The 13,508-nt window shown below is 38.3% G+C and overlaps 1 protein-coding gene across 1 annotated transcript in view; it reads left to right on the top strand.

Moving 5' to 3' along the window:
* Nucleotides 1-13,508, top strand: part of ARFGEF1 (ADP ribosylation factor guanine nucleotide exchange factor 1) — a 489,402-nt gene that overhangs the window by 445,349 nt on the left and 30,545 nt on the right. The window contains 2 exon segments of the mRNA XM_053715099.1: nucleotides 8,385-8,457; nucleotides 8,991-9,123. Of these exon segments, the coding sequence (XP_053571074.1) occupies nucleotides 8,385-8,457; nucleotides 8,991-9,123 (206 nt within the window).

Below are 13,508 nucleotides of genomic sequence, written 5' to 3'. Positions count from 1 at the left end.
CTTTCTTAAAAGAGCTAAATGCCCTTTTATGGGCAATGCAAAATAGCTAAATGCCCTTTTAAGGGCAATGCCCATACAAATGCCCCTTTCAGGGCAATAGGTAGCTTAGGTTTTTGTTAGAGTTAGGTTTTTTATTTTGGGGGGTTGATTGGGTGGTGGGTTTTGCTGTTAGGGGGTCTTTGTATTTTTTTACAGGGAAAAGAGCTGATTGCTTTAGGGAAATGCCCTACAAAAGGCCCTTTTAAGGGCTATTGGTAGTTTATTGTAGGCTAGGATTTTTTTTTATTTTTATAGGGCTATTAGATTAGGTGTAATTGTTTTTATTTTGGATAATTTTGTTTGTTATTTTTCGTAATTTAGTGTTTGTTATTCTTTGTAATTTAGTAATTTTTATTTTTTGTAATTTTAGATTTAATTTTTTTTAGTAGTGTTAGTTTTTTTTATTGTGTAATTTAGTTTATTTAATTTGTATTTATTTTAATTTTAGTATAATAGTTATGTTAGGTTAATTGTTAGTTTAAACTTAGGTTTTTTTAATTTCGCAGGTAAGTTTTTATTTATTTTAGGATAGGGATATTGTAATTTTAATTTAAAGTTAGGGGGTTGTTAGGTTTAGGGGTTAATAGTTTCATTTATTTTTTTGTGATGTGGGGGGCTGGTGGTTTAGGGGTTAATATGTTTATTTAGTGGGGGTGATGTGGGAGGCCAGAGGTTTAGGGATTAATAACTTTATTTAGTGGCGGCGATGTTGGGGAGCGGCGGAATAGGGATTAATATCTTTATTATAGTGGCGGCAATGTTGGGGCGCGGGGGAATAGGGGTTAATAACTTTATTATAGTGGCGGCGATGTCGGGGAGCGGCAGATTAGAGGTTAGTAACTTTATTTAGGTGTCGGCTATGTCAGGGGGCAACAGATTAGGGGTGTTTAGACTTGGGGTTTATGTTAGGGTGTTAGGTTTAAACATAACTTTTTTTCCCCATAGACATCAATGGGGTTGCGTTATGGAGCTTTTCATTCTGCGCTTCAGGTTTTAGGTTTTATTCTAACACGCTCTCCCCATTGATGTCTATGGGGAAAGCGTGCACAAGCACGTATTCTCAGTCCTTGGATTTTGTGCGGTATAGAGATCATCGCCACCATATCGCACACACAAGGCGGCTTTTCAAAAACTTGTAATGGCAGCGCTATGGGGGGGTGAAATAACGCAACTTTTGTTGCGTTCGTTTTGCACCCTCTATAGCGCAAAACTTGTAATCTAGGTGTTTATTATTTAAAGGGACAGTTTACCTTAAATTTTCCACCGCATAATTTGTTCCCAATTATCCATATTACCTGCTGGAGTGTATTACAATTATTTTGGAGTGTATTTAAAATTGTCGCACCCATTCCGTAACATGGACTATATGCTTGGGTATTAATCCCACATGTTATGAGCCCTATGGACTATCATCATCTTTTAAAGGAAACAAAATGTATGCTTACCTGATAAATTATTTTCTTTCGGGATGATGATTGTCCATAGGCAACACTTCTAATTTACACCTCTAAAGACCCTGCTTTTGTCTTTCCTTTCTATCTGTTTCCTATTCTGGGATTGGATATGCATTAAACTGAGGAGAGATGGGAGGTGGGAGGGAATTTAAGGTCTTGTGTGGGTTCTTATGGTTCCTAGTGGTGGGAATTATATCCCACATGTTATTAAGCCCTATGGATTATCATCATCCCAAAAGAAAATAATTTATCAGGTTTTTGTCCCCTTTTTCTGTAATTTAGTTCTGAAAATTGTGGCCCTTCTAAATTCTGTTACAGGTACAGACTCTGCACTTCAGTACTTTGGTTGCACACTAGTGACCTATTTATAGCGGTAAACATTGCTTTATGGAACACTAAACCTTTACTCTTATGTTTCCAAAAACTAAGATTTTTAAAAACTACATCTATATGAAGCTGGAGTTTAATATACCTTCCAGTTTGTGTTCAATGTCCATTTAAGTAGATTGTGTTTATTGTTGTTAGCAGATCAGATCATTTTAAATTGATGGTAAATCCTGGCATTTTTGAAATGCTAGGTTTTACCAGCGCTATAAATAAAGGGGGCTTTCAGTTATAAAGTATAAAAAAAACTTGATTCTGAAAGTACCTTTATTTAGAGCGAGTTTATGTCGAGCTAAACACCTCCAGCCACTCACGGCAACACAATATTTCCTCAATGAGTTGGTGTTTCCATCTCTTTGCCAATAGCGTGCTAACCATCTGGCACAATGCCAAAGAGCAAGCACGGCTATTGGCAAAGAGGTGGAAACGTCACCTTGTTGAAAAAAACATAATTTCTGTAAGAACTTACCTGATAAATTCATTTCTTTAATATTAGCAAGAGTCCATGAGCTAGTGACGTATGGGATATACATTCCTACCAGGAGGGGCAAAGTTTCCCAAACCTTAAAATGCCTATAAATACACCCCTCACCACACCCACAATTCAGTTTAACGAATAGCCAAGAAGTGGGGTGATAAGAAAGGAGCGAAAGCATCAAAAATAAGGAATTGGAATAATTGTGCTTTATACAAAAAAATCATAACCACCAGAAAAAAGGGTGGGCCTCATGGACTCTTGCTAATATGAAAGAAATGAATTTATCAGGTAAGTTCTTACATAAATTATGTTTTCTTTCATGTAATTAGCAAGAGTCCATGAGCTAGTGACGTATGGGATAGCAGATACCCAAGATGTGGAACTTCCACGCAAGAGTCACTAGAGAGGGAGGGATAAAATAAAGACAGCCAATTCTGCTGAAAAATTAATCCACTACCCAAATCAAAAGTTTCAATTTTTATAATGAAAAAAACTGAAGTTATAAGCAGAAGAATCAAACTGAAACAGCTGCCTGAAGTACTATTCTACCAAAAACTGCTTCTGAAGAAGAGAAAACATCAAAATGGTAGAATTTAGTAAAAGTATGCAAAGAAGACCAAGTCGTTGCTTTGCAAATCTGATCAACATAAGCTTCATTCTTAAAAGTCCAGGAAGTCGAAACTGACCTAGTAGAATGAGCCGTAATCCTCTGAGGCAGAGATTAACCTGACTCCAAAAAAACAAGATGAATCAAAAAGCTTAACAAAGATGCCAAAGAAATGGCAGAAGCCTTCTGACCTTTCCTAAAACCAGAAAAGATAACAAATAGACTAGAAGTCTTTCTGAAATCTGAATAGCTTCAACATAATTTCAGAACTCTTACCACATCCAAAGAATGTAAGAATCTCTCCAAAGAATTCTTAGTATTAGGACACAAGGAAGGGACAATAATTCCTCTACTAATGTTGTTAAAATTCACAACTTTAGGTAAAAATTGAAAAGAAGACAGCAAAACCCACTTATCCTGATAAAAAATCAGAAAAAGGAGACTCACAAGAAAGAACAGATAATTCAAAGAACTGTCCTAGCTGAAGAGATGTCTAAAGGAACAATACTTTCCATGAAAGTAATTTAAATGTCCAAAGAAAGCATATGCTCAAACGGAAGAGCCTGTAAAGCCCTCAGAACCAAATTAAGACTCCAAGGAGGAGAAATTGGCTTAAATGACAGACTTGATACGAACCAAAGCCTGAACAAAACAATGAATAACAGAAAGATTAGCAAATTTTTCTATGAAAACAGCACAGAAAAAGCAGAGATTTGTCCTTGCAAAGAACTTGCAGACAAAAATTCTTATCTAAACCATCCTGAAGAAAACTATAAAAACCTAGGAATTCTAAAAGAATGCCAAGAGAATTTATGAAAAGAGCATCAAGAGATGAAAATCTTTCAAACTCGATAATAAATCTTACTAGAGACAGATTAACGAGCCTGCAACATAGTATTAATCACTGAGTCAAAGAATTTCTATGACTAAGTACTAAGCGTTAAAACTCCATACCATCAAATTAATAATTTGAATTCCTGATGGAAAAAATCAATGTGAAGATATAGGGTCTGGCCTTAATGGAAGAGACCAAAATTGGCAACTGGACATCCGAACAAGAACCATATACCAAAACCTGTGCGGCCATGCTGGAACCACCAGCAACACAAAAGATTGCTCCCTGATGATTTTGAAAATCACTCTAAAAAGAAGAACCAGAGGTGAAAAAATATAGGCAGATTGATAACTCCAAGAAAGTGTCAATGCATACACTGCTTCCGCCAGAGGATCCCCGGACCTGAATAGGCCCCTGGGAAGTTCCTTGTTTAGATGAGATGCCATCAGATCTGTTTCTGGAAGCCCACACATCTGAACAATTTGAAAAAAACACATTTAGATAAAGACCATTCTCCCGGATGTAAAGCTTGATTGACAGATAATCCACCCACTTCAGAAAACAGAGATCCCAATTGTCTATACCTGGGAAATGGACCGCAGAAATTAGACAGGAGCTGGATTAGTCCAAGCAAGTATCCGAGATACTTCTTTCACAGCCTAAGGACTGAGAGTGCCACCCTGATGATTGACATACGCCACAGTTGTGACATTGTATGTCTGAAAAACAATAAACGTCTCTTTCTTCAAAAAGAAGCCAAAACTGAAGAACTCTGAAAAATACACGGAGTTCCAAAATATCGATTGGTAATCTCGCCTCCTGAGATTTCCAAACCCCTTGTGCTGACAGAGATCCCCAGACAGCCTTCCAACCTAAAAGACTTGCATCTGTAGTGATCATGGTCCAGGTTGAATGAACCGAAGAGACCCGTAGAACTGAATGAAGGTGATCTAACCACCAAATCAAAGATAGTTGAACATTGGGATTCAAAGATATAAAAAGTGATATCCTAGAATCCCTGCACCATTAATTCAGTATAAAAAACTGGAAAGGTTTCTTATGAAAATGAGCAAAGGGAATCGAATCCAATGCTGCAGCCATAATACCAAAAACTTCCATGCATATAGCAACTGAAGGAAATAATACAGACTGAAGGTTCCGACAAACGGAACCCAATAAAATTGTCACTTGTCTGCTAGAGACAGAGACATAGACACAATGTATCTGGAAACCTAAAAAAGATGACCCTTGTCTGAGGAATCAAAGAGCTTTTGATAAAAAATCCTCTAACCATGTCTTGAAGAAACAACAAAAATTGAATCGTATGAGATTCCGCAGAACGAAAAAGACTGAACCAGTACCACAAGACCGTCCAAATATGGAAACACTGAGAACCTTGAAAAGATTCTTAGAGCTGTCGCTAGACCAGAAGGAAAAGCAACAAATTGGTAATGCTTGTCAAAAAAAGAGAATCTCAGAAAATGAAAATAATCTGAATGAAAACAGAAAATGAAGATATGCATCTATTGTATCTATTGTGAACAAAAAATGCCATTACTGACCAAAAAGGCAGAAAAGACCATATAAACTCCATTCTAAAAGATGGTATACTTATATGACAATTTAAAAAGATTTTCTGTTTTTGAAATAATGAATAGTTTTGAATAAAAACCCCAAATCCTGTTCCTAAAAAGGAACTGGTATAAATACCCCAGAAAACTCCAGGTCTGAGCAGTGCCTTGAGCCCCAACAGGTAACCAGCCGCGCTTCACAAGTACCCAATACATATAGGACTGAAACACGCTTCGGGAAAGTGTGAGCCTTACTGGAATAGCTGGAATATGTTAGAGAGAGAAAAAATACTTCTCACAGACGGTTTTACTCTGAATCCTATTCTGTATCCAAATCTAAGAAGTTTGGACCGAATTGAACCAAACAAATTTATTAAGAAAGTCTTAACCTGCCCCTTACCAGCTAAGCTGGAATAAGAACTGCACCTAAATGCAAATTTGGGGAGCTGACTTTGATTTTAAAAATGGCTTAAATTGAATGAAGAAAACTTCCAATTGTAAATATGTTACTTGGGGAAGAATAAAAATTCTGTTCCTTAGTAAGAAAAAAAGCTTAATATTTAGCTTTAGAACTCAATCTTGCAGCCCAGAGTAACAGTTGAGGAATTGAATCCAATTGTGAACCAAATAATTGATTACCTTGGAAAAAAAGAAATATGGAATTTAGAAATCAAATTAGCATTCCAAGATTGAAATCATAAAGTTCTTCTAGCTAAAATAGCTAAATACATAGATTAAACCTCATTTGCGAAAATATAAAAAAAATGACGACACAAATGAAATTATTAGCATGTTGATCAACTTAACAATGCTAAACAAATCATAATCCGATACTTGTTGCACTAAAGTATCCAACCAGAAAGCTGAATCAGTTGCAACATCAGCCAAATAAATTACAGGTCTAAGAAAAGTACCTGAAAATAAATAATTTTCCTTAAATAAGATACAAGTTCCCAAGGAAAAAAATAAGTACTATCTGCTATAGGAATAGTAGTTATGTTAGCAAGAGTAGAGATAGTCCCATTAACTTGGGGGATCATCCTCAAAACTTAAAACTAACTGCCGGTAAAGGATACAATTAAAAACCTTAAAGAAGGAATAAAAGAAATTCCCGGCCTATTCCATTCCCTAGTATCAGGAACTGGAAAAAACCTCTGAAGAAACCACAGAAGGTTAATAAGCAGAATTTAAATGTTAGCTAGTCTTAATCAAAAGAACTAGTTACTTCAATATCCAAAATAATCAACACCTTTTCAACAAAGAACGAATGTACTCTATTTAAAAATAAAAAAGTAGATTTGTTAGTGTCAATATCTGATGAAGAATATTCTGAATGAGAAAACACACCATCAGAGAAGGATAATTCAGTATGTTGTTGGTCATTTGAAACTTCATCAACTAAATGAGAAGTTTAAAAAAAGACCTAAACATTTTTATTAGAAAGCGGGATAGCAGACAAAGCCTTTATACTAGAATCAGAAAAATGAACTTAGCTTTGGTAGGACTGATATCAGTCATCAGGAATCCCTCAGTATTTTCTGATACAGGAACAGCTTTGAAATATCTTGCAATATGTAATAGAAAAAAACAACATATAAAGCAAAATTATCAAATTCCTTAAATGACAGTTTCAGGAATGGGAAAAAATGCAGTACAAACAAGCCTCTAGCAACCAGAAGCAACAAAAAAGTGAGACTGAAATAATGTGAAAAAAATGGTGCCAAGTATGACGCCCACATTTTTTGGCGCCAAGTAAGGCCCACATTATTTGGCGCCAAAATATGACGCCCACATTTTTTGGCGCAAAAAAAGCGTCTGTAACACACATGCGTCAAAAAATGACTCAACCATGTGTAAACTTCTGGTGTCAACTATGGTGCCGGAAATGACGAAATTTTGCGCCAAAAATGACGCAATAAATTGAAGCATTTTCTGCCCCCGCGAGCCTAACAGCCCGCAGGGAAAACAGTCAATTTGAAAATTGAAGGTAAGAAAAAATATTTATTCATATGCATTTCCCAAAATAATGAAACTGACAGTCTGAAAGAAGGAATACTGATTAACCTGAATCATGGCAAATATAAGTTTAAAGACATATATTTAGAACTTTACATATAAAGTGCCCAACCATAGCTTAGAGTGTCATAAATAGAAATAAGATTTACTTACCCCAAGACACTCATCTACATATAGTAGAAAGCCAAACCAGTACTGAAACGAGAATCAGCAGAGGTAATGGTATATATAAGAGTATATCGTCGATCTGAAAAGGGAGGTAAGAGATGAATCTCTACGACCGATAACAGAGAACCTATGAAATAGACCCCGTAGAAGGAGATCATTGAATTCAAATAGGCAATACTCTCTTCACATCCCTCTGACATTCACTGCACGCTGAGAGGAAAACCGGGCTCCAACCTGCTGCGGAGCGCATATCAACGTAGAATCTAGCACAAACTTACTTCACCACCTCCATAGGAGGCAAAGTTTGTAAAACTGATTTGTGGGTGTGGTGAGGGGTGTATTTATAGGCATTTTGAGGTTTGGGAAACTTTGCCCCTCCTGGTAGGAATGTATATCCCATACGTCACTAGCTCATGGACTCTTGCTAATTACATGAAAGAAATAGCGTTTTGCCAAGGGAGGCCGGAGGCGCTCAGCATAAACTTGCTGCAAATAAAGGTACTTTCAGAATCAGAACAACTCATTTTACTGCAGATCACATTACCTGACAATTTGACTACATTGAAGCCTGGAAATACTTCTCTGCAAAGCATTGTACCATATGATGGTGTATCCATTCCTGTAAAAAATAAATGTACTTTTTTTTGTTTTAGAATGATATTTGCATTTTTCTCTCCCTTATTTTTCTCTTTTTTTCACCACTACATTTATGCTTCTCACTTTTTGAACAATTTCTTATAAGGAAAACAAAACAAAACTGTAGAAATGAATAACATTAAAATTCAAGATTGCAACTGCTTCAGAACTGTAAACCATTTCTTTATGCCTCTAGGTTATTGACATGGAAACCAGCAGGTGGTGATAGTGATATATGCACGCAGTCTGATATGCGAGAAAAGCAACTGGTAAGTGCTCCATAACTAAATCAAATAGCAGAACAGCAAACGTATTTAGTGCTTTCTCTATCTATTGTAGAAAAAACATAAAACTATGTAATGCTGTAATCTCACCCATTATGGACATTTATACTTGAAGATAATTAGAAAGTACTCCCTATTTCATCACCAGATGTCAGCTGTACCACCCAGCATTGGTAGATGTGGTAATGAAAGCAGTGGATGTTTACAAACAGTGATGGGAAATGTTAAGCAAACAGGAAGAAGCTCAGGAATATTTTTGTTATATAAAATTAATTTGTATTGTGATATAGGAGTTATTTTATCAGACCCTAACCAAGCAGTCATTTTTCAGCTTTATCACAACTCTTATAAATGTCGCCTCCAAGATAATGCTATAGCAAGCTTTTTCATTGTTGTAATTAGCCTCTTGTTTTTGGCAAGAACAGTGCCAATAAAATCACCTTTCTACTAAGGTTTAGTGGTGTTTGGCTGCACATTGATCAAACAAAATAAATGTCAGAAATGTCTTCACATCACAGGATTCCATATCACAGAAATCAGTGGATATCCATGATTCTGTTCAGCCACGAAAAGCTGACAACAGAAGGAACACTCAGACTTCATTAACAAATGTGCCCCAGGAGGATCTTCACTCTGGAAGACTAGGAGCAAGTGAGTTTGCCTGAGTTTTACATTATGTACACTACAGTCTGGAGATTAGATCGTTATTTAGAAACCAAATGTTATACATTTCTTAGTATTGTTGCATTAAGTGAGCATAATGCATAAACTGTAGAATTAGGTTCACCATAGTGCACTGGTTTTCAAACCTGGCCTCAGGCTTCCCTAACAGGTCAGGTTTTTAGTATTACCTTGGATGAGAGCAGGTAAAATAAGCCTGTTTACTTACCAGCTGATTATGTCACCTGTGCTCTAGTTAAGATATTTTCCAAATCTGGCCTGTTAGGGAGGTCTGAGGACAGGTTTGAAAACCAGTGCCATAGTGTTATAGTTTAACCCCTTAACGACTGAGGACGTGCATGTCCTCGGTGTGGAAAGCAGCTGGAAGCGATCCTGCTCGCTTCCAGCTGCTTTCCGGTTATTGCAGTGATGCCTCGATATGGAGGCATCCTGCAATAACCTTTTACGGCCATCCGATGCAGAGAGAGCCACTCTGTGGCCCTCTCTGCACCAGACATCGATGGCCGGTATCGTTGGTGGGTGGGAGCCGGTGTGGGAGGTGGGTGGCGGCCATCGATGGCGCGTGCACGGGGAGGGAGCGGGTGGGAACCGCTACACTACGGAAATTTTTTTATTTTGGGACAAAATTTAAATGTATAAAAAAAAAACTTAGGTGTTATTTAGGTGGTGGGGGTTGGTCCGTGGGGGGGGGGGGAGGGGTTGTTGGATTGAGCTACACTACAGAAAAATAAAAATAAACATTTGATTGTTCAAACTGGGTACTGGCAGACAGCTGCCAGTACCCAAGATGGCCCCCAATAAGGCTAAGAGGGAGGCTTAGAGAGCTGTTTGGGGAGGGATCAGGGAGGTTGGGGGTTAAGGGGGGATCCTAAACACAGCATATGTAAATATGCTTTTTTTTTTTTTTTTTCTTAAAAAAAAAAAAAAAACTTTTATTTTAGTACTGGCAGACTTTCTGCCAGTACTTAAGATGGCGGGGACAATTGTGGGGTGGGGGAGAGAAGGGAGCTGTTTGGGAGGGATCAGGGGCTGGGATGTGTCAGGTGGGAGGCTGATCTCTACACTAAAGCTAAAATTAACCCTGCAAGCTCCCTACAAACTACCTAATTAACCCCTTCACTGCTAGCCATAATACACGTGTGATGCGCAGCAGCATTTAGCGACTTTCTAATTACCATAAAGCAACGCCAAAGTCATATATGTCTGCTATTTCTGAACAAAGGGCATCCCAGAGAAGCATTTACAACCATTTGTGCCATAATTGCACAAGCTGTTTGTAAATAATTTCAGTGAGAAACCTAAAATTGTGAAAAAATTAACGTTTTTTTTACTTTGATCGTATTTGGCGGTGAAATGGGGGCATGAAATATACCAAAATGGGCCTAGATCAATACTTGGGGTTGTCTACTACACTACACTAAAGCTAAAATTAACCCTAGAAGCTCCCTACATGCTCCCTAATTAACCCCTTCAATGCTGGGCATAATACACGTATTGTGCGCAGTGGCATTTAGCAGCCTTCTAATTACCAAAAAGCAAAGCCAAAGCCATATATGTCTGCTATTTCTGAACAAAGGGGATCCCAGAGAAGCATTTACAACCATTTATTCTATAATTGCATAAGTTGTTTGTAAATAATTTCAGTGAGAAACCTAAAGTTTGTGAAAAAATTTGTGAAAAAGTGAACAATTTTTTCTCCAACATAGGTGTGTCCGGTCCACGGCGTCATTCTTACTTGTGGGATATTCTCTTCCCCAACAGGAAATGGCAAAGAGCCCAGCAAAGCTGGTCACATGATCCCTCCTAGGCTCCGCCTTCCCCAGTCATTCTCTTTGCCGTTGCACAGGCAACATCTCCACGGAGATGGCTCAGAGTTTTTTGGTGTTTAAATGTAGTTTTTATTCTTCAATCAAGAGTTTGTTATTTTAAAATAGTGCTGGTATGTACTATTTACTCTGAAACAGAAAAGAGATGAAGATTTCTGTTTGTAAGAGGAAAATGATTTTAGCAACCGTTACTAAAATCGATGGCTGTTTCAACACAGGACTGTTGAGAGGAACTAACTTCAGTTGGGGGAAACAGTGAGCAGACTTTGGCTGCTTGAGGTATGACACATTTCTAACAAGACTTGGTAATGCTGGAAGCTGTCATTTTCCCTATGGGATCCGGTAAGCCATTTTCTTAATTTTCAATATAAGAATAAAAGGGCTTCACAAGGGCTTTAAAGACTGATAGACATTTTTCTGGGCCAAAACGATTACTATATAAGCATATTTAATGGTTTATAACTTTGGAGAGTTATTTTAATCTTGGCAATTTTGTTAAAAAAAACGGACAGGCACTGTATTGGACACCTTTTTCACTGGGGGCCTTTTCTAGTCATAGGCAGAGCCTCATTTTCGCGCCACTAATGCGCAGTTGTTTTTGAGAAGCAAGGCATGCAGATGCATGTGTGAGGAGCTCAGATCCACTGAAAAAGCTTATTGAAGGCGTCATTTGGTATCGTATTCCCCTCTGGGCTTGGTTGGGTCTCAGCAAAGCAGATACCAGGGACTGTATAGGGGTTAAATGTAAAAACGGCTCCGGTTCCGTTATTTTAAGAGTTAAAGCTTTCAAATTTGGTGTGCAATACTTTTAAGGCTTTATGACACTGTGGTGAAATTTTGGTGAATTTTGAACATTTCCTTCATACTTTTGCGTATATTCAGTAAAAAAGTGTGTTCAGTTTAAAATTTAAAGAGACAGTAACGGTTTTATTTTAAAACGTTTTTTGTGCTTTGTTATCAAGTTTATGCCTATTAACATGTCTGAACTATCAGATAGACGATGTTCTGTATGTTCGGAAGCCAAGGTTCCTATCCATTTAAATATATGTGATGAATGTGACAAACAAAGTAGGGACAATGATGCCACTGATAATAATGTTGCCCAAAATGATTCCTTAAGTGAGGGGAGTAAGCATGGTACTGCATCATCCCCTTCTATGTCTACACCAGTCTTGCCCACTCAGGAGGCCCCTAGTGCATCTAGTGCGCCAATCCTCCTTACTATGCAACAATTAACGGCTGTAATGGATAATTCTATTAAAAACATTTTAGCCAAAATGCCCACTTATCAGCGAAAGCGCGACTGCTCTGTTTTAGATACTGAAGAGCATGAGGACGCTGATGATAATGGTTCTGACATGCCCTTACACCAGTCTGAAGGGGCTAGGGAGGTTTTGTCTGAGGGAGAAATTTCAGATTCAGGAAAAATTTCTCAACAAGCTGAACCTGACGTTATTACATTTAAATTTAAATTGGAACATCTCCGCGCTCTGCTTGAGGAGGTGTTATCTACTCTGGATGATTGTGACAATTTGGTCATTCCAGGGAAATTATGTAAGATGGACAGGTTCCTAGAGGTCCCGGTGCCCCCCGAAGCTTTTCCTATACCCAAGCGGGTGGCGGACATTGTAAATAAAGAATGGGAAAGGCCCGGCATTCCTTTTGTCCCTCCCCCTATATTTAAGAAATTATTTCCTATGGTCGACCCCAGGAAGGACTTATGGCAGACAGTCCCCAAGGTCGAGGGGGCGGTTTCTACTCTAAACAAACGCACCACTATCCCTATAGAAGATAGTTGTGCTTTTAAAGATCCTATGGATAAAAAATTAGAGGGTTTGCTTAAAAAGATGTTTGTTCAGCAAGGTTACCTTCTACAACCAATTTCATGCATTGTTCCTGTCACTACAGCAGCGTGTTTCTGGTTTGAGGAACTAGAAAAGTCGCTCAATCAAGCATCCTCTTATGAGGAGGTTATGGACAGAGTTCAAGCACTTAAGTTGGCTAACTCTTTTACCTTAGACGCCACTTTGCAATTAGCTAGATTAGCGGCGAAAAATTCAGGTTTTGCTATTGTGGCACGCAGAGCGCTTTGGCTGAAGTCTTGGTCAGCGGATGTGTCCTCCAAGAATAGATTGCTTAACATACCTTTCAAGGGGAAAACGCTGTTTGGCCCTGACTTGAAAGAGATTATTTCAGACATCACTGGGGGAAAGGGCCACGCCCTTCCTCAGGATAGGTCTTTTAAGGCTAAAAATAAAACAAATTTTCGTCCCTTTCGCAGAAACGGACCAGCCTCAAATTCTACATCCTCTAAGCAAGAGGGTAATTCTTCTCAAACCAAGCCAGCCTGGAGACCGATGCAAGGCTGGAACAAAGGTAAGCAGGCCAAGAAGCCCGCTACCAAGACAGCATGAGATGCTGGCCCCCGATCCGGGACCGGATCTGGTGGGGGGCAGACTCTCTCTCTCTTCGCTCAGGCTTGGGCAAGAGATGTTCAGGATCCTTGGGCGCTAGAAATAGTTTCTCAAG

The sequence above is a fragment of the Bombina bombina genome, chromosome 5, assembly GCF_027579735.1.
Source record: "Bombina bombina isolate aBomBom1 chromosome 5, aBomBom1.pri, whole genome shotgun sequence".
Classification (NCBI taxonomy): domain Eukaryota; kingdom Metazoa; phylum Chordata; class Amphibia; order Anura; family Bombinatoridae; genus Bombina; species Bombina bombina.
This window is presented reverse-complemented; position numbering and strand designations above follow the sequence as displayed.